Source organism: Brachypodium distachyon, chromosome 2, assembly GCF_000005505.3.
Source record: "Brachypodium distachyon strain Bd21 chromosome 2, Brachypodium_distachyon_v3.0, whole genome shotgun sequence".
NCBI classification, from domain to species: domain Eukaryota; kingdom Viridiplantae; phylum Streptophyta; class Magnoliopsida; order Poales; family Poaceae; genus Brachypodium; species Brachypodium distachyon.
Genome location: NC_016132.3, coordinates 26222545 through 26245830, shown reverse-complemented (window position 1 = coordinate 26245830; position 23286 = coordinate 26222545). Strand labels below are relative to the sequence as shown.

Here is a 23286-nt window from a genome sequence, read left to right as displayed (position 1 = left end):
GTTTATGCAATTCATGTCCTACCAATTCTTGTCAACAATTGGCTAGCCAAAAATCAGTTACCCTTTCAATGGGGGCCAACATGCACCTCTTGCCCTCGACACTCTATACCTATACTTTGCAGTACTCCCTTCGATCCATAATAAATGTAGTACAAAGTTATTTTGTACTAAATTCAAGACACTTATTTTCATACAACAAATCTAAGACACTTATTATGGATTGGAGGGTATATTTGCGGGATCAACAAGTGGACATTGGCATACCCATTGACAGATCGTCGATACAAATGTTGATAGGTTGCTTGACTGAAGAGCTACCGAACATACAATGACAGTTTCTGCTTCAACAAAGATGTACTTTGATAATTGACAGCCCTACTTCATGCAACGGAAAATATGCGCAACTGCAGTGGGCTAGAAAATATGAGTTGCCATGTTGATATTTACTATTATTACAAACAAGAGTGCAGTCATCCGCTCTCGTATCATGGTAACTTATTTGCAGAAACTGATTATCTGAATGTTCACTAAGCAATCCCTTTCAAGTGCATGGATTAAAAAAAGGTAAGCAAAGTTGGGAGCAGGAAAGGTTGGAAACGAAGAAAGTTCAGGCAGGGGGATCAGCCAGCGCCCTAGCTTTGTGTCCATGATCATCATTACATGGTGAACCTAGAACAGATCAAAGTACACGATGGTGTCCTTTGCCATGACAAGTAAAAGCAGCTTGAAGTATATCAAAGCCCACTTCCTGGTGATATCATGGTGCACGTAGTCCAGAAAGATCTCCTTGTGGAACATGTATATTTGATGGTATACCGCCCCAACCATAAGAGAGGTACTTATGCTGTTTTTGGAGGCAAGAAGCAGAGCTGGGATCATGTAAAATGTAACTTGAGTTGCTATCTCTGATCGACTAACTTTGGAACTTTCACTTGTCAATGGACTGCTTCTAGGTTTAGCAATAGCTGCTTCCAATGGGCTGAATGCCACAACTTTTGGGGAGGTTCCTTCCGTTGCTTTCAGTGCATCAGAGTGTTCCACTCCAGGAACATACTTACATGTCTCTGAGATCTGTCAGATATGGAAACATCAATTGCATGGGCATCTAGCACAGAGTGGCAATGTGAGGAATCAAGCACCAGTTTGGCTGGTACGAACCTGTGTCTTCTGCATGGGAGATCCACTTGGTACTATAGTAGAAAACCAACGTGGCGAAAATTGTGTGCCGCTGAGGTGTGATGTTGGCTCATATCCCAGAACCTACACAGTACACACACGTACATAAATCACAAGGCCCAAGAACTGCAAACTAAATTATAGCAGACTTTGTATTTCTTGAACAGAAGGAGAAAAATCTTATAAAAGAAACCAAGTGACACTTTTTTTAACCAAATAGCCGGTTTTCAAAAAGAACCACCATCGTTTTTCACTAATCAGTCCATCATACATGATTGTATCTTAGCTTTTAATCTTTCATCACCAACCCATATACAGGTGAAATCTGCTCATATGCCTTCTAGAATACTACTGTCAACCATAAACGGTCATGCACTCATGCAACCCCATGCCAGTTACACGCATGCATTGGAGTAGAGACAGATGGAACTTTAGAAGTCTGACCCATGCATGCCAAAAGCAAGAGGACAAGGTCTTCAGATTATCATAATATGAAAAGACAAGCTATCCCGTCACAAAGACTGAGCAACAGTGTGTGCGATGCAAAAAAAAAAAAATCCTAACAAGCATAAGAGAACCGAACATCAGCAAGATGTCAACCGGTGAATGAATTCAAAGTCGGATGATGCTTTATGGTGATATGGAGAAGTAAATGACACTATATGGTCCAGTGCATTAACAATGTTCACGCAGTATCTCATCATCTGCATTCCAAAAGATAACAATCAATTTCTTGGTTCCTGCCAAGATTAGAAAGAAGTGTCTAGGCACACAAAGGCGGTAGGCAACAACAAAACGTCTAGCCTTGGACCTAGGGGGTGAATTAGGAGCCCGGTGAGGTTCTCCGAAGAGGAATCGGCTTCCTCTGGTGAGGAATCAATGACTCCGGCGAAAACGCAACAGTTGTAAAGTATTCCAGTTCATGCAGAGAAGGTCATAAGAGCGCCATAAAGTAGTTATTTGGACAATAACCAAGTGATCCTTATGATCCCTGGAATCAGTGAATCATCACATCAAGCTGAATCCCTGTGTTAGTTACGTGTATATCTGCATGGTGGTCTCCAAAATTCCAAATACTGCAGGTACTTCACAAACAAGCTGGAGCCAGCTAATAGCCAAAACTATACCAACCTAGATATGAGGCTCAAATAGCATTCAGAAATTGATGGGTAGCAATCACACAAGTTGCTAGATCTGTGCTTAATGCTAACAACCATATGCAGCTAATATGCAACACGTACAATTTTCCCTTCAAAGAGTGCCTTATCTTATATCTCTTTGTCATTATAGTAAAAAATGAAAACATTAATTACAATGCTTCACATCCATAATAAAAAGCTTGTACTGGATTACTTCACCAGGAAGGTTAATTCTTAACCGCACTTTACAATTTGGCTCAGCAAACAAACTATGTTATGGTACCATTCAAGTATCCACAAGCTTGTACCATAAATATATGCACGAACATCATGTTGCCTGAAGTGTCAGACTGAAATTAGGATAGATTGAGCTAACGGGCAGATTCTTATGTTACTGGTTATAATTTCTTTCAAGAATTGACATAGAACAAATACTCCTATATATGAGAAAATTAATATGTCCCTGCAAAATTACTCTGGTTCAGTATTTGCTCTTGAAATTTTTCACCATGTGAATATACCCCAAGAATATATTCATGATTTCAGATATGCCCTTTCTGTAAGTTGACCATGTTGACCGTTAAGTTCATGCTGAAAAGACATTTTGATCCTAGCTTGTCATAAATATTGGGTGTTGAACCTGGTTAGAACATAATAGTAAAACTGCATTTCCAGAGTGTTTTTTGGGGACGAAACAAGAGTTTTCAACGAGTACTTGATTTGGTTAGAAAACAGGATATGAGGTGGAGCACTACAGGGGTATTTATGTCATTTCTAAATATAAAACTGACAAGCTTCAATCCTGACTTACAGGTCAGCCGACAAAAAGTTCTTGACCGTATTCATGACTAAAAACAACCTATAACTGCCAGATGTCAACGAAATTTTAATTAACCTAGTTCTTTTTAGCGACTCGAGAATCGATCTTGAGAAAGTGGGAAATCTTGGCAGAACCTTTCTTGATTTTAGCACAGCCTCCACCTTAACTTCAAAGACACCATACTTAATAGTTAGAATTTGCCAGTCAAAGTGCAATCAGGATGGTAATTCGGCAACAGTGTCACAATATATCACATCAAGCTTGTTAGAGATTTTTTCACAAAGTGGAAACAAACGCAGATATAACCAGTTCATCTTCTACTCTAGCAATTTGCAGATACTTGGCTGGTAAGAGCTTAAACAGTATGGGAATAGACAGGTGGAGGCCACAGTCAGCCCTCTATGTCAAACAAACTAAATAAAAGGTTGATTGTAATGTAATTCCGCGCATGCCTGCCATCGTTGGTCCTTGTGCATTCTTAGCATCGGAAATCCACTACCATCAATTGAGGCGCATGCCAAACTCGCAAATGAAAGCCCTAACGTGCGTGCTTTGTTCTGCTACGGCTATTCTCATTATTATGATGGATTCGAATAAAGTTGAAGCCCACTAAGTGCAATTAATTTTAGCAACCTGCACATGCAGGCTGTCCACGTCAGCATCCCATCTTCCAATTTCCCACGTCAGCTGGCCGCTTCTAATTTCCGCTCAATCTCCTTGCCCCTTGCGCGATGCGCTAGACGCCGCCGCCTCGCGCTGCACCAGCCGCGGCTGAGCTCCATCCCCGGCGCCCATGGGCTCAGCCCCGGCCGCCGGGAAGGGGAGCCGCCGATGGGGAAAAATGGATGACGGGAGGGTTGCCGCTTCAGGGGACATGGAGAAGGGCAGAGGCGCCGCCGATGGAAAAACTGGAGGGGACGGGTGCCGCTGATGTGGAAGACGAGTTCAGGTTCGGAGCGCCGCCGCACTGGGAGGGGAGGGAGGCCGTCGCATGGGAAAAGGAGGGTAGGAGGGGCTAGGGGCAGGCGGGCAGTAGGGGCTTCAGCAAGCAGCAGGCGCACGTCACCGGATCGAGCGGAGCAGCAGACGACCGGGAGAATGTGAGAAAGAAGAGCAGGCCACCAGGGAGAACGTGAGAAAGAAGAGCAGGCCACCAGGGAGAATGTGAGAAAGAAGAGCAGCAGACGCGCAGAGAGCGGACAAGGGATGCGAGAAAGAGGAACATCGTACTCAGCCAAGAAGATAAGCTGCTGCTAGATGGAGTAATTTGTTTTTTCAATGCGTTGCCATTTTGTGGATTTTTTCTGAAAAGTATGTGTTTATGCTATGCCGAACTGTGTTAATCATTGCTGCTTGATTTGCATGCGACGCAAAATTTTCTATTGCACACTGCTATTCTTCGTGGATGGTAATTCTGATAATTTGTAGACAATTATAGCAAAAAATAAAATTAGACAATGTCCATTTAAAAAGTAGACATTAAAATGGTGTTGTGATACTATTAAAATATGGGAGAGAGAATATACACAACATGCGTATAGAGAACCGGCAGAAAAATTGAAAATGTTGACCGAGTTTTTTTTTTTAGATCATTGTCTATATCTTCATACAAATAACCAAATATACACAATGGGTTGAAGATGCTCTAAGCAACCAAGCTTTGATAAGAAAAATAAGCTAGCAAGAAGTGTCACCTCGACCAGCACACCACCTGCAGGACCTGGTGCCAGGCACCTGCTCTGGCTGTTTTCTTTTTCCGATTTCTATCTCATTCCATATGTAAATGGACCGCATGGCTCACACGGCGTCGTTGATTTTCATTATACGCGGATCCCTCCTTTCATCATATGTGATGTTGGTGTGTGAATAAATTGGTCAAGATGTCGAATACCTACTGATCGACACAGTGTAGTTTGACCGGAAAGGCAAGTGAAATTTATTCCTAACTCCTATCTATGCAGCTATCAGGGTCTCTCAGAATCCCGCCGCGCGGGGAATACACTAGTACAAACAATAGTACATACCACATATAAGCAAATTCTTAATATACCAAACAAACCAATAAAATCCATCATTCAGGACGAACCAGAAGAAATCGAGTGACACGGGCATCATCAGATGAAATACTTAAAATATAAAACTCAATCTCCACACGGCAGTGCATCAGATCAAAACACGCAGGACCAGGGCATAAAGCTCGCACTCAAGCACATCACGAAAGCCCACTTCGATTTGGAACAAATATAAATTCATGAAGGACGAAAGCGATGGGAGTACGAACCTTGCCGACGCGGGTAGGGGATCCGACCGCCGGGGCCGGGGCAGAGACCACGGGGTAGCGGGGGAGGGAGGAGAGCGCGCGGGATCCTGACAGGGGCGCTGGAGCTGCGTCGGCACGGGAGAGGGCGAGGGCTAGGGTTTTGGATCGGGCGAGGAATCGCGACGCCATGGCGATGTCTCTCCTCGGCTGCCCTGTTCGCCCGTGTGGTGGCGAGGAGGAAGGGGGAAAGGAAGGAGAGCGAGAAACACTGGTCTTGAGGGCCCGGAAGGTTCAGAGCAGGTCTTAGGGCCAGCCTCGGCATGGGCCTCAGAATGCAGTTTCCAGAATAAACGGGCCGCTCTGGCATTTTCCCGTTGCAGCCTAACGTAGAAAATCAAATTCACACTCAAGTTCTGGTTGTTCAAAGAAAAAAAAGGTTCTGGTTTCTCATACGCTGGAAGATGAATATACCCAATGAACTGTCGAGAAAAAGGCAGAGAAGAACCGCTGCCGCAGAACCCAGATTCCCTTTCTCGCATCCTCAAAGCTCGCTATTTTTCCAATTCGGACTTGATGGAAACAAACCTAGGCCGGACATCTCCTATACTTAGAGAAGCATTCTTAAAGGTGTGGAGACTTTCAAACTGGGTATTATTTGGCGTGTGGGAGACAGGAAATCAATCAAAATGGGATGACCCATGGATCCCTAAAAATTTCACTAGGAAACTGATGACTCCAAGGTTGGGTTGTGAGCTTCAGATGGTTTCAGAGCTTATTGACCATGGCTGCAGTGGCTGGAACAATGATCTTATTGGGCAACATTTTTGAGAGGAGGATGGTGAGATAATATTGAAAATTCATGTCCATCCTATGTTTAGTGATTCTATTGCTCGGCATCGTGAGAGAAAGGCATTTTCTCTGTCAAATCTGCGTATCATGCCTTTGTGCCTACAGAGGACAGGAAGCACAACAGGGGAGGAGATGGTACATCTTGCATGCAACAAAGTCAGATCAATTGGCAAAAGGTGTGAAAAATTCAAATTCCTAATAAAATATAGCATTTTCTCTGGAGGGTTGGCCATAACACGTTAGCTGAAAGAAGTAATCTCCGGAGAACAGGCATGGATGTGGAAACTAATTGTCTGCTTTGCAAAACAAACGATGAAGACTCTGGACATCTTCTCCTTAAGTGCAAACTTGTGAAGAGAATTTGGCGAGGTTTGGCTATGGAAGAGATGCGGCTCACTCTTGCTGATAAAAACCATGTCGCGGACGTGTTCGATATCATCCTTGGCTTGGGGGAGAAAGAACAGGCCCTGGTGGCTAACATTTTGTGGAACTGGTGGCTTGAAAGAAATAGAGTTCATGAGGGCGGCTCGCTTCGACCTGCTGATGATCTTGTGTTTATAACTAGGAATCAGACCAATTCCTTTTTGGAAGTTGCTGCTAAGCCTTGTCTAACAAACACCAGGCAATTAAAACATTGGCAAAAACCTGATGGTGACCGGATGAAAATTAACAGTGATGGTTCGTTTTTTGGAGAATTCTAGGAGCGGAGGCTGGGGTGCTGTGATTCGGGATCGGTATGGCACGGCCTTAGCAAATGGGGTTGGGAATATACCTGGCCATGGGCGGCCTCTGGGGCATCAAGATGGCTATGGCCAAAGGTGTTCAGAATATGATCCTGGAAACTGACTGCTCCTTGTTGAAAGATGCACTGTTATCTAGAACTACTAATCTGTCTTCTGCGGCCATAATAATTGAAGAATCCAAGCTGCTATTGCGGAGGCATTTTAGCTCTTTTTGTGTTCGCTCTTGTGATAGAACCTGTAATTTTGTTGCCCACAAACTCGCCATGATTGGCAGATTTTTGTTTTCGGAACCTCTCAGTTTGTTGAGGGTGCCCATCCTCATGTAATCTCTTTATTGGAGAGCGACTCTGCTTCGTCCGCAAGTTAATGCAATTTTGCATTCCAAAAAAAAATGATAGATGTCTACAATCCAGATTTTTCTTGATAAGTTTCACGGTGTAGATGATGTCAATAGTTGTTGTCTTGGCTTCGTCCTTGTCCTGAAGTAGGTGTTACGACCTACTCCATGGAATTAGTGATTCTCGCAGCTCGTCTTTTGGTGTTTTGGTAATTGACAATGCAATGGTTTCACGGCTTGTTCCTGGCCATGAGGCGTTCAATGATTTTAGGTTTCCACTGTCTGTGGTAGGCGACCCATGTGGCTTTTTCGAAACATATACTCCCACCGTCACATATTAAGTGACTTTCTATTACATATATCTAGACACTTTTTAGACATAGATACATTTTTATTGGGGCAAATTTGAGTCACTTAATATGGGACGGAGGGAGTAGAATTGGTCTAACTTGTGCAAGAGGCCCGCGAGGCGACGGGGCAGGAGGATTCCAGCAGCGGCTGCGCGAGGACCAAGAGATGATGGGCTGGAGGAGTCATGTGGTAGCGGCGGCATGGGAGGGCAGCGGGCGCGCTGGAGAGAGTTGCGGTGGCTGCGGCAGGGGCGGCGAGCGTCGGAGGGAGTTGCGGCGCGGGATGGCCGGGGGAGTTCGGCCTTTTGATATGGACATGCTAACCATGGACACGACCATTAGAACCCTAATTGTTGGTGTATCTAATAATTATAATGAGGTGAATTCAATTACAAAATGTTTTCAATATGTTACTTGCAAAGAGGCGGAGCTATTATCTTGTGTAATCTTATTATGTAGGCATCTTATTGAACTTTACAAGTCCAAAGTGAAGATGAAGTGTGATAGCCTGCAAAGGGAGATTCAAAGTGAAGCCTATCAAGCCTACTTTCCAACAAATCAAACGGCACATGATTCGGAGCTTGCTAGAGAAAGATATCACGAATTAAAGTTGAATCCGATTCGGGTCCGAGCTGTCAGGAGACCCGAATTTGTTTTAATCACCTAGGCCGCATCCAGAGTCCAAATCAAGCAAACAAGTACTTGTTGTAAAGATAATTACAATACCTTTCCAACCGATCTGGCCCCATCAAGAGATTCGACTCGTGCTGACCGTGGCGGACAAAACAAGCTGACGGATCTGTTTTTCTGTTTCCTAAAGAGTTGTAGTTTGTTAGGAAAGTTAGAGATAGAGTTGGATTTCGGCCTCCTTACTCAAGGTGGACGAAAATATCTCTCCCTCCTCCTTTATATACCCCATGAGCCCCCCTAAGGAGCCTGGGGTTTTGATTAGATAAAGTTTAGCCATCTTTGCTACTTTCGTGTAATCGCGTGTGTCGGTTAGACCATCTGTTTTACCGTCGTCAAGATTCTAACTTATCGTCTCGTTGAGACATTGGTTTGATATAGTATATTCGCAATTTGAGATTGCATCCGCTATTTATCTTGTTCTTGCTAGTTCTTCGATTGCTTGCAGGAACAAAGACCTTCGTGGTCAGGTTGATTGTGCCCCCGCGTGATCAATAACCCTCTGGAGTTGGTGTATCGATTGCTAAGGCGCTGCCTCCTAGGCCGTAGTCGGATCGTCAACGTCACCTCCTACCCAAATCGAGAGTCATCAATCTCATCGAAAGATCGGGCCACCCACACCCACATCACGTGGTATCAGAGCTTAAGGTTGCTCGGTGAGTTTTTTCCAGTTTATCCGTAGTTTAGATCTGTTTTTACCTATCGTTCAGAAAAAGTCAAACAAAAATTAGAATTAGTTACCTTGTCCTAAAACCAATCTGAGCCTTGCAATTTTCACATTAGTATTTGCATTGTTGAATCTTTGCTGCATTAATCGTGTCGAGTTGCTGGATTAGATTGGATCGTTTTTCAGATTTTTTCTACTAGATCGAAGTTGCTTTTGGTTTTCTTGTTCTTCGTGTGACGCAGGTTTCCTTCATCAATCTTCCGCCGCCAAACTTCCTGCCACACCACCGCCATAATCTCCCGCCGCCACCATATCTTCCATCGAGTCCCTCTTCGAGTCCTACACCGAGTCCCTCTTGGAGTCCTACACCGAGTCCCTCATCGAGTCCTACACCGAGTCCCTCTTCGAGTCCTACACCGAGTCCCTCGTCGAGTCCTACACCGTGTCCCTCTTCGAGTCCTACATCGAGTCGGCAAGTTATAGTTTTCAGCCGCGAGTTCGAGTCCGAGTCCAATAAGGAGTGCTTTTGGAAAGTGTTTCATCATAGATCGAATTTTGTTTAGAGATCAAGTTGTTCGGAAAGTTGAAAAAAAAAGAAAGGAAAGAAAAAAAAGGAAAGAAAGAAAGAAAAAAAAAGGAAAAAAAAAAGAGAAAGAGTTCGAGTCAGTTTCGGACCCGAGTCCGAGTAGAATTTTAGTTTCGGGTGGGTTTGACCCGTGTTCAGTAAAACGGGCGTATCTTTTGCGTACCAACTCGGATTTGAACGTTCTTGGACTTTTTGGAAAGCTCACGACGAGATGCATCAGGAAATATCCAGGGCATTGCCCTGCACTTTGACTCTTAAATTCGGTTTGTAAGGTGGACTTTCGGAGCTTCCAAGTTTCTGCATCCGTTTTCCAGCGTCGCTGCAGCCCGGTGTTTCTCAGTTTTCTCCACCGTCCGACATCCGTTTTGAGTGATCTTGCCCTTGCTAGAAAGCTTGTGTCGATACGCTTCTAACCCATATTTTTCCATATTTTTCTTACTACAGCCTTTGCTGTTCTTCGACAGACCGACGTACAGTTTTCTGGTCCTTCTTTTGCGTGAGTTTCTAGGGTTAAAAAAAAAGAAAAAAAGAAGAAGAAAAGAATAAGAAGCAAAACAGAAAGCCACGAAAAGAAAAAAAAAGAAAAAAAATCCAGAGATTTACTTGTTGTGCCATCTTTTGATCTATCTATTCCTACCTTCTTCAGTATCTAGGCTTAGATTATTTCTGTAATTCGTTCTTATCGACTCCAGCTAGGATTAGCATTATTGAGCATATTTTCAACTTTGCATTGCTGATTTGATTATTTGCTATTCCTTGCTACTCACAAAAGTCTCCAAGCTCCACAGATTCTACACCTAGGTTGGTTTGTTACCGAGGCATCGATACATTTAATCTTCGGAGGGCTTGGTCACGCCGCTGGCCATCACCTTCCTGTTTTGCATGGTAAGATCTTGTAAGAACTTGATTTTTAGCTTGAGAGTTGAGCGACTTGTAGCCACATCCTATTAGTTGATAGGAACATATTCCTGTGTTTTGTTTCTTGTCTTATAATAACCATGACAGGACTTACACGAAGGATGGAAAATAGGCCTATGCTATCAAGTGACCGATATGAGCGTTTTTCACCACATCCATCCTCCTCGTCTCTTGTTGACATTCGCAAGGCAAAGGTATATCGCAATCCTTGTAATGTCAATAATTGTTTTGGACCTTTCTTTGATGGAAATAATGATGCTGAAGGTTATATTGATTGGGAAATAGCTCTAATTGAGCAATTCATATGCTTCCATGTACTAGATAGTCGTAAGGTCCAAATTGCTAGTAGTAGACTTCGTTTTGATGCATTATCATGGTGGAATGAGATAGTTAGAGAAAGAAAATTCCCCACACTTGGGTTGATATGAAGAAAATCATGAGAGAAAAATATGTTCCTTTTAATTATGCTAATAACTTGCGCTCACAGCTACGACGTTTGACACAAGATGATAAATCTGTTGATGATTACTACCATGGGTTGCAAGTTATAACATTGCGGTCTGGTTTAGATGAAACCGAACAAAGAAAAATGGATAGACTTTATTGTGGGCTTATCTTACATAATTGAATACGGAAAGTACGACTCTCTATTGTGTTTGCTTAATCTTGCTCGTGAAGCGGAGAGGAAATTGGAGAGAAGGTGTACAAGAAACGTGTTGAACCTAATAGGTAATGATAAAGATGATTGTGTTGCTGAACAAAATATGACATGTGATGAAATAAATGAGATAGCCGTTGAATTTTCTGCACCATGTGAAATTGTTGATTTACATGCTGATTTGAGTGCACTTACTGCTGAAATTAATTCTTCTAATGATTTGAGTGCACATATTAATTTTGATATTGATGAGAATGAATCATGTGAGGAAATAACTAATGTTTTGGGAGAAACATGTGATGTAGATAAATTTGGTTTAGGTTGTGTCGAGTTAATTACACATGGAGTGATTGAGAACGATCCACCTAATAATTCTTTGTGTTCTATTAAACTTGATGCACCTATATATTTGTCACATGCAATGGATAAAGTTTCTGAGTTAACAATTTCAAAATCTTTTGCTAATGCCCATGGATACACTATTCAATTAATTGGAGAACATGACGTGAACAATAAATTTTGGGTGCATCAGATTTGCATTGCTTGTGATAACTTTCTTGATTTGAGAGAAAATAATATGTTGCATATGCTTAACCATTTTGATATGACCTCCAATATTGGTGTTGATTATTTGCCAATTAGTTCTTTACACGATTGTTCGAATATTAGTGCTTTGACATGCTCTAAATTTCAGCATCTTGTAGTAACTAATTTGGGTAACATTATTAATTATTATTCTCCAGTGTTGGGATGGTATAATGGTGAGTGGTGCAAACCAAATAGAAGATATTGTTTCACTTATATATGCAAAACATATTGTCAATGTTCTTGCTGGAATGATATTCATGATGATTGTGTGACTAATTATCTCATGAGATTGTGTTATAAAACATTAATTGTGCAACATGAAAGTGGAGTTAAAAATAACGATATATACATATACCATGCGCATACCTTGTCTCTTTTGTTAGTATATTTTTAGCATAAACGACGCCGATGACGGCTTTCCTTTCAAGAAAGGGAGGATGATATGGATATGCTAACCATGGATACGACCATTAGAACCCTAATTGTTGGTGTATCTAATAATTATAATCAGGTGAATTCAATTACAAAATGTTTTCAATATGTTACTTGCAAAGAGGCGGAGCTATTATCTTGTGTAATCTTATTATGTAGGCATCTTATTGAACTTTACAAGTCCAAAGTGAAGATGAAGTGTGATAGCCTGCAAAGAGAGATTCAAAGTGAAGCCTATCAAGCCTACTTTCCAACAAATCAAACGGCACATGATTCGGAGCTTGCTAGAGAAAGATATCACGAATTAAAGTTGAATCCGATTCGGGTCCGAGCTGTCAGGAGACCCGAATTTGTTTTAATCACCTAGGCCGCATCCAGAGTCCAAATCAAGCAAACAAGTACTTGTTGGAAAGGTAATTACAAGACCTTTCCAACCGATCTGGCCCCATCAAGAGATTCGACTCGTGCTGACCGTGGCGGACAAAACAAGCTGACGGATCTGTTTTTCTGTTTCCTAAAGAGTTGTAGTTTGTTAGGAAAGTTAGAGATAGAGTTGGATTTCGGCCTCCTTACTCAAGGTGGACGAAAATATCTCTCCCTCCTCCTTTATATACCCCATGAGCCCCCCTAAGGAGCCTGGGGTTTTGATTAGATAAAGTTTAGCCATCTTTGCTACTTTCGTGTAATCGCGTGTGTCGGTTAGACCATCTGTTTTACCGTCGTCAAGATTCTAACTTATCGTCTCGTTGAGACATTGGTTTGATATAGTATATTCGCAATTTGAGATTGCATCCGCTATTTATCTTGTTCTTGCTAGTTCTTCGATTGATTGCAGGAACAAAGACCTTCGTGGTCAGGTTGATCGTGCCCCCGCGTGATCAATAACCCTCTGGAGTTGGTGTATCGATTGCTAAGGCGCTGCCTCCTAGGCCGTAGTCGGATCATCAACGTCACCTCCTACCCAAATCGAGAGTTATCAATCTCATCGAAAGATCGGGCCACCCACACCCATATCACCTTTTTCCCCTTTTTTTAGATTTTTAGACAGGGAGAAAAAAATATGCGAGGATGGAAGTCCGTGTGGGGAGAGGTAGGAAATCCTCGGTGCTAAATACTTGCTAAGTGCACAATGAAAAATATTAGTAGGCTAACGTTGGTTGTTAAAGTTGATTTAGTGGGCCTAATAGAGAGGTGGGAGAATAATCTGTGTACATTTTTGGGGTTGTGTAGAAAAGAAATAGTTGGTGCCTTTATAAGTAGTAGAGATAGAGATGAACCAGTAAAGCAAGATTATTGTTCTTCAAATCCTAAACTAATCACAGTGTTATCGAGCAATGTGTTTCCCCTGCATGCTCCTTGATTCGATCCCGTGCTCAACAACCATTTTTTTTGGCTTTTTTTTTTGTCAATTCAACTACCACCTCTCTAGCTATCGGCTGCTTGAAACGAGTGATCCACTAACCCACAGGAAAGAAGGTCTCAATGATGTGTGTTACCGATGTGCACCATGCCCCCCTCTTCCGGTTTGAGAGCCTGTGCCAAGTCGTAGACACAAGCGTACGACCACATCCCTTGACACCTACCTCCCAGCCCCCTTCATCCGTCCGTCCCCCCTCCCCCCCCCCCCCCACCCCCCCAAAAAAAAGAACGAAACAATGAAGTGCTGTCCTCCATCCTTCAACCACCCACCCTACGTCGACGAGCCTCTCTACTCGTCGGGCAGCCGTAGAAGCGTGGAGAACTCCTTATGGAGTGTGAGCCTACACCACTCGAAAGAACTTCCTCAATGCCGGGCACCACGGGTGACCACGGTACCCACCAATATACGAGCTACATATGTTCAGGCATGTCGCCTGAGTTGTACACTTCGAAAAGGAGCACAATGATTTCTCTTAAATGGCCGCGTTTATTCATGCGACCCAAAACTTGTGATATTCTCACGTGCTAACATTTTCACCAATTACGGCTCTTCTTTCCCAGCCACGTGCATCCACCTCCTTCTGTTCGAGAAGTCCGAGAAGTGAGCATGAAGAACACGGCTGCATCACATTTTTGTCAAGAGCAATATAGGCTCTTCTTAGGTTATCATACTTTGTGCTCCAATTTATAAATAATCTCGTTGTACTCCGTATCAGATATTTTTTTCTTTTCCTTCTTTTTTCTTCTCAATTTCGCCAAACAGAAGAATGAAACTCCCACGCTGGCTCACCAAATCGTTCTTTTTTTTTGTAGGATTGACGTAATCATATTTTGGTTCCAAATTGACGATTTTGATATGCAAAAGAGTGCATTTTGAAATCGGGCGAAGCGATAAGATGCATTCCTGGAAAAGATGCCCCCTTCCCTCCTCCGTGTCCCTTCTCACTCCTCAGTCTACCACGAGCTGACTTTTGGGCGTCGGACCTCGGACATCCTGTTCTCTCTCCTGTCCCGTTCTTTCCATACTTCTCTCCCTGTCTCTCCCCCCAAATTCACCCGACCCACCGCTTCCAAATCCCATCCAATCCCTCTACATCCTCCAAAGATCGGATTTCGGGAAGGCCTCCGCCCCCAGATCGGGGAGGGATCCCCGTTTGCTCTGGTGGGCCGGTCTCCGCCGTCCTTTTCTTGATATTTTTCTCCGAGGGAGGTTCTTGGATGGGGTGCCTCCCGTGCTTCGGGTCAGGCGGCAAGGGGGAGGCCAAGAAGGGCCGCGCTGGGGCGCGCAAGGACGTTCCACCGGATCGGCGCGGCACCCTGGCCGGATCAGGTGTGGTTCTTGGGGCAGACTGGATCTTGGGGGGGTTTATTTTTGGGAAATGATCCTAATTTTCCCGTTTTAATCAGTTGCTGCGTGCACTGCCGAGATTTAGGTGGATCGATTAAGGAATGTGCCAATCTTTTGTGTTCCCTGAAATATTCCTAACACGTATTCCATTCAGTTAATAGCTTCAGATGGAGACCAACTTCATGTAGTATCCCTGTGATTTGTGTTCATGTTAGGGTATACAATGGCATGCATGATGAAGGTGTCTATGTATTTTGGCCCTATGAGGTTTCTAAGTGCATTGTTTTTGGATCAACCATATAGGTGTATTGCTTTGGAAATCCTAGAAATTGTAGAAGTGAAGCTCTTTGATTATATGTTCATGGGCGGATGTGTTGTTATATTATTATGATGCTTGCAAATCTTCAACCTGGCAGGATGACCAAACTACCGTAATATTTTCCTGATAAGGAGGTCCGGACGTATGTGACATATGAAATTTCCTGCAGGACATTTGTTGAGAGTTACTGGAAGTACTTGGACTCCCTGCCTCTACTCTATTTGTCTAGGCTGGGGACCTGGGGCTGGGGTTAGGTTTGCTAGGTAGTACACAAAAGTAGGATGAATCAAGATATTTAAATCCCTTCAGGAAGCATACTTGATGTCTATTTGGTACTTTTTTTTATGTCTAGTTGGCTCATTCTCTGGATCGCCGTAACGGCCTATTGGATTCCCATGCTTATGATAACTAATGGTAGATGACCCTGGTACACCATCCAACATGTATCAAAGAAGCGCCATGATGTTTATTTCCTTCTAAATACGATACACTTAGGCACTTACTGTATAATATCCAAGGAATCCTGGTTTATGATGGTCCTAATTTCAAATGCATTTGAGGATATTCAGCTAGGTTCTTTTGTAGTTCTTCTGCCAGAGCAATGTCTTAACTAGCGCAACGCCCATGCTTTGCTGCAAGCCTGTGACATTTGTAGACTTGCTCCATCGATGACTTAATTAAATGGTTTTAGACACTTTACCCATACAGTAAATTACTTACTCCCTCTGATCCTAAATTGTTGTCGAAATATTACATGTATCTAGACGCTTTTTAAGAATAGATACATCCATATTTGGGCAAATTTGAGTCAAGAATTTAGGATCAGAGGGAGTATATCATTACAATGGACATTCTGGATTCTTTTCTTAGATATAAGGGTTATTTTACATAAAGAAACTTAGGGCTTGTTTGTGTAGGACTAACATTACCACAACTGACTTTGAAAAAACAATGCCCATTAGCACAAGTGTGCCCAACAAAATTGTCAGCACTAAGCCTATGACATGTGGACCATATGGCTAACAGATGTGACAAATCACATTTGTGGCAATTAACCAAATACATACCTAAGAAATTGTGGCACACCTAAAGGTAGGCGTGGCAACCTTAGGCTAAAAACCAAACATGCTCTAGATTACATAGGAGGAACTAAGTAAGCAGCAAAAGATTTTTCTATGCCTCCATTTATGCTAGGAGGGTCAGGAATGGGAGATGGTGCTCTATGAAAGATGTTTGAAAAGGCACTCAAGTTCGAGTCGAGGACACGGAAACCTAGCAGTAAGAGCATACACACGTCCCATTAACTGAGCTAGGCTCTGTTCCTGTTAATTATGTATAAAGAATAGAACTATGCCGTCAATCATGGTACTAGAGTTTTGAAAGGAATTAAGTTATGCTTTAGATACAAAGACAAGCGTTGAATTCAGTTGAACAAGTGCATAGGGTCTATGACTAGTTTTACCACTTCTAAATACAGTTTTTTGGGAGTAGTTGAACTTACCTACATTGCATTCTTTAATTCAGATGGTGTCTAACTCTAGATCAACTTGTGTTTTAGATAAATCAAAACCGCAAGGTGGATTGGATTCTAAGAAGGATGCAGTCATCCCAAGGGAGGGTAACAATCAACATATTGCAGCACACACTTTCACTTTTCGTGAGCTTGCTGCTGCTACTAAGAACTTCAGACAGGATTGCCTTTTAGGCGAGGGTGGTTTTGGACGCGTATATAAAGGGCGTTTGGACAATTCGCAGGTTTGTCTTTCAGAGAATGTGTTGACACTGTCAGATTTTATGTGAATCCCCTCTTGTTAAAATTTTGGGCTATTTAGTTAGCTTATGCATTGAAACATCAATATTATTGCCATATCTCTTTTAACCGTGGGTATAAAATTTTCTTGTCATATGGACTATATGGGGCATTGGAGAAGACATTTTCTTTGCTGTAATTCTTGATTGCTGAGACTGCTCTACTGCACAGGTTGTTGCAGTTAAGCAACTTGATCGCAATGGCCTTCAAGGAAACAGAGAGTTTTTGGTTGAGGTCCTTATGCTCAGTCTGCTGCACCATGATAACCTGGTTAACCTAATTGGATACTGTGCTGATGGGGATCAACGTCTTCTTGTATATGAATACATGCCATTGGGATCACTTGAGGATCATTTGCACGGTAAGTTTACTACACCTGTGGATCTATGCATTATGGCTTACATACAGCCCCATTCCCACATAGGAATATCCAAAGAGTTTTGTGCATTTACATGACAACATTTGTTTTCTGGGTAAACAATTGTAAAATAATATGTTGCACCGATATGGGGACACGGGATACAACATTTTCCAAACACAGTCAAATGGGGATACAGCGAATATATATAAAAATAATTAAAAATGCCGTGTTATAAGACACGATATATCGAGATGAGATAATTTTTTTTACCAGCAGCAGTAGCCAGCTAGCCTAAGTGCCTAATGGGTATAAAAAGGAAAACATGTCATGGCAGTCGGCAACAGCAAACAAAAACAGAGGGAGAGGGGATTCGGTGAGGGAGAAGAGAGAAGTAGCCGGAGGGCGGAGCGGATTGGAGCGGCTCGGCCACAGAGCAGCTGAGCGGCGGCGGCACGGGCGCAGTATCTGCGGCAGCTGGTCGAGCCTTGAGCGAATGCTCCCTTCCATGCGCCCCCTACAGGGTTAAGGTTTTTTTTGGTGGGCCTTGGGTATAAAAAGAAAAATTAGGTCATAAACAGGTCATATCTGCCACCTATAATACTGTTAGTATTTTAATAACGATATAAATACATTTTTAGTAGCAAATTTGGTAATATCATTTCTCCATTTGCAAGACACGCCAAAATGATATAAATACATTTTTAATAACAAATTTGATAATATCATTTCGTAATATCATTTCTCCCAAGACTTGGTTTACAGAGCATTATGGTTTTGCGAAGACAACTAGCATCTCTATTTGCATGGTAACACGCCAAAATGATGTCTGTAATGAACTTTCAATTGTATTATTTATTCTTTTGGCTATGCATTATGATTGCAGCTTAGTGCACTATTACTTGAGAAGAAAATTTTGTTACGTGTGTATTTATTTAAATTAGTTTACATGACAATATATTATTTTTTGAACTTAATGATAATATTTTGCAAGGTTCTAAACTTGATAACCATCATTCGTTCAGTGTCCACCTAGTAGTGATTGTATGGCCTGACTGTACGGCAAAAGGTAGGGGCGCCGGTTGCATGTACACTGACAGCACATTGGTTTTGTGTTCTGCCATTGTGCAAACCTGAACTGATTTTATTTATTTCTTGAACTCACTAAGACTATCCAATTTAGCCCTTATACTCAGAAATTGCCCTTTTGGATCCCTAAACATGTTAAAGAGGTTCACGGTCAGGGGCGGACCTGTGCCGAGATTGACTGGAGTTTACCGGAATCGGTTTCTTTTGCAATGCTTTAGGTCATCAGAGGTGCATCTTACATGGGCTAAGGTGGCTCACAAGCTATTTTTTTTCCTAGTAAGGTCATCAGAGGTGCATCTTACCGGAATCGGTTGTCAGTGTAACCCCCTGGAGCTATGCAGCTCTGTCCCTGCGTATGGTCATAAATATGTTTTCCATAAGTATTCTGCTGCCGGCTGCCCTGGCCCGTATTTTTGCTAGCATGGCATACCCCACCTCTCAAATATCTAAATCCCCAGCCCAAATCTTCTTACCCCACACTTGTGTCCCATTACCTAACCAGAAACAAGTGCGTCTCGTCGGGGTCAGGCGAAGGCTGCAATGTTAGTGGAGTTAGGCCTTCAAGGTAAGTGAGCTCGATGCGGCCGAGCAGCCTATCCACCTCAGCGAGAGCAGCGCGTCGTCGTACACCCCAATGGCCACTGAGCATGCCTACCTCCAGTAGCGAAGCGTGACACAGAATGGAGGGGCCATTTGCAGCAGCCTGAGCCAAATAAAGCTATAGGCCAACAATTGCTGAGAGCTTAGAGAGAAGCAAGATAAGGTCTCCATGGATCTGATGGTGCCATATATACCTTACTAGTTATCTTTTTCATTTTCGGAAGACTGGGCCGTGGCCTAGTATGGTCTCCGAGAGGCTATGTCTATGCCCACTTCGTAGCCCCACGACATCGGTGAGTACTCCCCATGCTCTGTGAACGCACCACGGGCCTCCAAGGTTCGCCGATTGTGCAGAAGAGGAAGAGCATGAAGACGTTGGGAGCCAGCAGAGGGTGAAAACTTCATCTTCACGATCATTTATTTTGGGAATTGGCCTCAATGGTGGTTTGCCTTGGACATGTTGTGTTCAGTAGTATTGAAGAAAACTACATACATACATAGTGTTTTATTGACAATGTCATGGCCGCGCCTTAATGTGAGGTAGGTCTCGAAGCTAGACCTACCTCACTTTCTAAAAGTTAGTTGCGTGTGAGGTAGGCCATGCACTGCGGTTATTTGGTTTACCCCCCTGTGTAGAGAAATCCTGTGCTTTTTTGTATGATTAGGAACTTAGCTTTGTATAGTGCATGGAGTAAAAAAGCCCAGACAAACAGCATAAAGCTATGAAGTAGATTTCATGAATCTGTGTTATTGTCATAACACAAAAGCAGAATGCTGCCAACGAGATAAAATTGCCAAGTGCAGCAACCAAATTGCCATAATGGCCTAATCGTCTAATTTATCATCTCACGATCCTGTCCCCATGTCCAGAAGGACCGAGCTGTAATCTTGTTCTGTACAACGACCTGCGAAAAGTTTCTAATACAATATACATTTGCATGTTAATGCAAATACATTATAAACATCCATGTTGTTTTTGTTAGAGGTGGCAAGTGTTAAGAGAATAGCATCAATAATTGGTATTGTTTCTGTTATCTAGTAGATCTAGACATATCCCAAACGATCACCAATGTCTCCATGCAGATGCTCTGCTGAAGGCACATGTATGTAGCTATTTCTTGTTGCACAATTTTTTGAATTCTGCATTTGGGAGATCTTTGCAATCCCCATTAAGAAATTTAAGCATATCTTAATTTCCCACATTTTGGATGGTAAATTGTAATGTGGTTGCATGCCACTATTATCTTTTCCGTGCTCTACAAAAGTAAATATTTGTGGGCTCATCTTCTATGTTCAAAACTTTTTTTTAATGGTAGCTTGCCTATCTAATTTGAATATATTTTTTATGTTAGATATTCCACCTGAAAAGGAACCTCTTGACTGGAATACACGTATGAAGATTGCTGCTGGTGCAGCCAAGGGACTAGAATACTTGCATGACAAGGCAAGTCCTCCTGTTATTTACCGGGATTTCAAGTCGTCAAACATTCTTCTAGGCGAGGGGTTTCATCCAAAGTTATCTGACTTTGGTCTGGCAAAACTTGGCCCTGTTGGTGATAAGACTCATGTTTCAACACGTGTTATGGGAACATATGGCTATTGTGCCCCAGAGTATGCAATGACAGGACAGCTTACAGTTAAATCTGATGTGTATAGCTTTGGTGTTGTGTTCCTTGAGCTGATTACTGGCCGCAAAGCAATTGACAACACCAAACCGCACGGAGAACAAAACTTAGTGGCCTGGGTATGTTCTTCTATTCTCTGCTAGATGGTTTTCATCAATATCTCATTGAAATGCTCATTTATTTACACGTTCTGTGAGTTAATTTGAACCATAATTATGATAGTAGTGTTTATAATAATAATACAATGCGATGCTAGCAATATAACTAGAATGGGATTAAGCTATTGCACTAATCTGGAAAGTAAATCAGCCCAAGGAAACAGAAATAAGTTTATGTCTGGTGGGAACTCTGTTGGCCATCAAGGAATTTAGGAACTTCTGTTTTTAATAGCCATCACCTGATGGTCCTAACCTTTTATTTTCTTCTCAGATCATATTATTCTTTTGAACTGAACTCTGAAACCTTAATTCTGTATTATATGGTCATATACTGTTACTTCATAAACATCATGGAATGCTATCCCTGGAAATCTAGTACTGTAACACATGATACCATGGTGTAGTTATTTATTTTTGAGGGAGAACAGACTGCCTCAAATGTAATTTTGTCTTCCAGACAGTAACTTCCATTAATAGTAGATTATGATGTGTTTTTATTTTTGTTTTTGTATGCCAAGGTAATTTCATAGCTTGTATTTTTTATTTATTTGACTTCATAATCTCAATCAAGGGAATATAATTGCAAAGTTCTACCTCAATAATGAATTCGACCATGGCACCACCTAGATTCTGAAATTAATTCTGTATGTAATACCTCTACATGCCATTTCACGAGGATAATGTCACTTATGGAATGAGCTGGCAGTTCAGTTGTATAGGTTGGTCATTAACAGTATTGACCATGGGGAGTGATTCTTCAAATATTTATTAATCCACTTCATTTTCAGTTTGACAAATCATTGTTGCTGAAAAGGTGGACTGATTTTAACAACGCTAATAAACAGAAAGTATATATTTCCCATCAACTACTTTCTGTGCAATTGCAACCTTGAATCAATATTGCTGAGTCATTATAATGTTGGCTACCTAATATGGTTGATCTGATTTGCAGGCTCGTCCTCTGTTCAAAGACCGCCGGAAATTTCCGAAAATGGCTGATCCGTCGCTCCAGGGCCGCTTTCCCATGAGGGGCCTGTATCAAGCTTTAGCCGTTGCTGCAATGTGTTTGCAAGAGCAAGCTGCCACCCGTCCTTTTATAGGAGATGTGGTCACTGCCCTTTCATATCTTGCTTCTCAGGCATATGATCCAAATGCGCCCACTCAACATAATCGGAGCAATGCATCTACCCCCAGAGCCAGAGACCGTGGTAGTGGGAACAGTGACCAGCGGCGTATCAACTCGCCAAATCACCATTCCCCAGATGTGAGGAGGCGAGAAGCTACAACAACATCAAAGTATGAAGCAGAGGTTAGCAGGAATAGTTCTGGTGGTGGTTCTGGTCGACGGTCGGCCTTGGATGATGGGGATGCAACAGGTTCACAAGTGGGTAGTCCCGCTCATGCAGGAAGGAGGAGGGAAGCTTCAAGGACCTCTGACAGGCAGCGTGCTATTGCAGAGGCCAAGACATGGGGGGAGAATTCAAGAGAGAGGAAGTGGCCAAACGCTCGGGGCAGCTTCGATAGTACAAATGAGTAGAACTCTGGAGCAAAAAGTCAGAGTCACCATTCTAGAAAAGATTTGAGTTGCTTGCCAGTACCAAACAGGTCGCAATTTAGGAACACGGGGTCAGGTCATAATTTAGGAATATGGGGTTCGATCTTGGTTCCGTGGTCTATGTGAATAGAACATTTCTTCTTTCCTGTCCTGCCCATTACCACTGCTTCATAGGTTCTCTCTTCCATACAACATTATCACCATAATCACCATCGACACGCCTATTTGTGGTGTCCGTTCCTCATGAATGTGATCATGCAATTGCGATTATATCATCATGACGACAAACACCATTTGTCTGGAAAGTTAAAATGTGGAGTAAACTATTCTAAAGACGAGGAGCACATGATGTTATCGAGGGTATCTTCTGTTGCTGTTACAAGTTGCATGCATGATGGATCATGGGTATCAGCGGCTTGATGTGATGATTTTTCTTTCCTTAAGGGTTTGTACCGAGGTGTTTTACCTGTGTTTCATACATATTTCATGTCACATTTTGGTGTTGAGTTGTCAGAACACATCCTTTGCTTTATCCCTTCTAGCAAGCCGTTATGCCCCTTCCAGTTGAGCAGTGCATTCTTAATTTTGAGTTGTATGCTCAAATGTTCTTCCTGTTCTCTGTTTTTGAGCTTTCTTCCAGTTTATGTTATACTTGTAAACCAATTGCGCATGAAGAACAAAAACAGTTGATTCTTTTGCAAGTGCATCTCAACTAATATTTTTCTCATGAAAAACTACAAAGCATAAAACCTACTCCGTGTTTTTTTTTTTAATTTGACTCTTGGTAATTTTTCT

At 42.3% G+C, this 23286-nt stretch overlaps 2 protein-coding genes across 3 annotated transcripts; one reads left to right on the top strand and one right to left on the bottom strand.

The window, feature by feature from the left end:
• Window positions 1–280: 280 nt before the first annotated feature.
• Window positions 281–5674, bottom strand: LOC100825203 (succinate dehydrogenase subunit 4, mitochondrial). Its single transcript, XM_003568541.4, has 3 exons — window positions 5417–5674; window positions 1159–1260; window positions 281–1071 (listed from the first exon to the last, which is right to left on the bottom strand). Exons 1-3 carry the CDS (start codon window positions 5582–5584, stop codon window positions 670–672), a joined length of 672 nt encoding a protein of 223 aa, XP_003568589.1. The 5' UTR covers window positions 5585–5674; the 3' UTR covers window positions 281–669.
• An 8880-nt stretch (window positions 5675–14554) lies between these two features.
• On the top strand, window positions 14555–23062 carry LOC104582692 (receptor-like cytoplasmic kinase 185). Of its 2 annotated transcripts, none has more exons than XM_010233179.2 (5): window positions 14555–14959; window positions 16855–17051; window positions 17278–17467; window positions 20506–20897; window positions 21889–23062. In XM_010233179.2, exons 1-5 carry the CDS (start codon window positions 14848–14850, stop codon window positions 22471–22473), a joined length of 1476 nt encoding a protein of 491 aa, XP_010231481.1. In that variant the 5' UTR covers window positions 14555–14847; the 3' UTR covers window positions 22474–23062. The 2 variants fall into 2 exon arrangements, with proteins under 2 accessions (XP_010231481.1, XP_024315197.1); XM_024459429.1 differs by lacking the exon at window positions 14555–14959 and adding an exon at window positions 16062–16574.
• The last annotated feature ends 224 nt before the right edge of the window (window positions 23063–23286 follow it).

Excerpts from the sequence above, each read along its gene's own strand:
- LOC104582692 (XM_010233179.2), top strand. The coding sequence starts at position 14,848 with ATGGGGTGCCTCCCGTGCTTCGGGTCAGGCGGCAAGGGGGAGGCCAAG. Across the intron at positions 14,960-16,854 it reads CGGCACCCTGGCCGGATCAG|ATAAATCAAAACCGCAAGGT; the intron begins GTGTGGTTCTTG and ends CTTGTGTTTTAG. Across the intron at positions 17,468-20,505 it reads ACTTGAGGATCATTTGCACG|ATATTCCACCTGAAAAGGAA; the intron begins GTAAGTTTACTA and ends TTTTTATGTTAG.
- LOC100825203 (XM_003568541.4), bottom strand. The coding sequence starts at position 5,584 with ATGGCGTCGCGATTCCTCGCCCGATCCAAAACCCTAGCCCTCGCCCTC. Across the intron at positions 1,261-5,416 it reads CCCCTACCCGCGTCGGCAAG|GTTCTGGGATATGAGCCAAC; the intron begins GTTCGTACTCCC and ends TGTACTGTGTAG. Across the intron at positions 1,072-1,158 it reads CTCCCATGCAGAAGACACAG|ATCTCAGAGACATGTAAGTA; the intron begins GTTCGTACCAGC and ends CATATCTGACAG.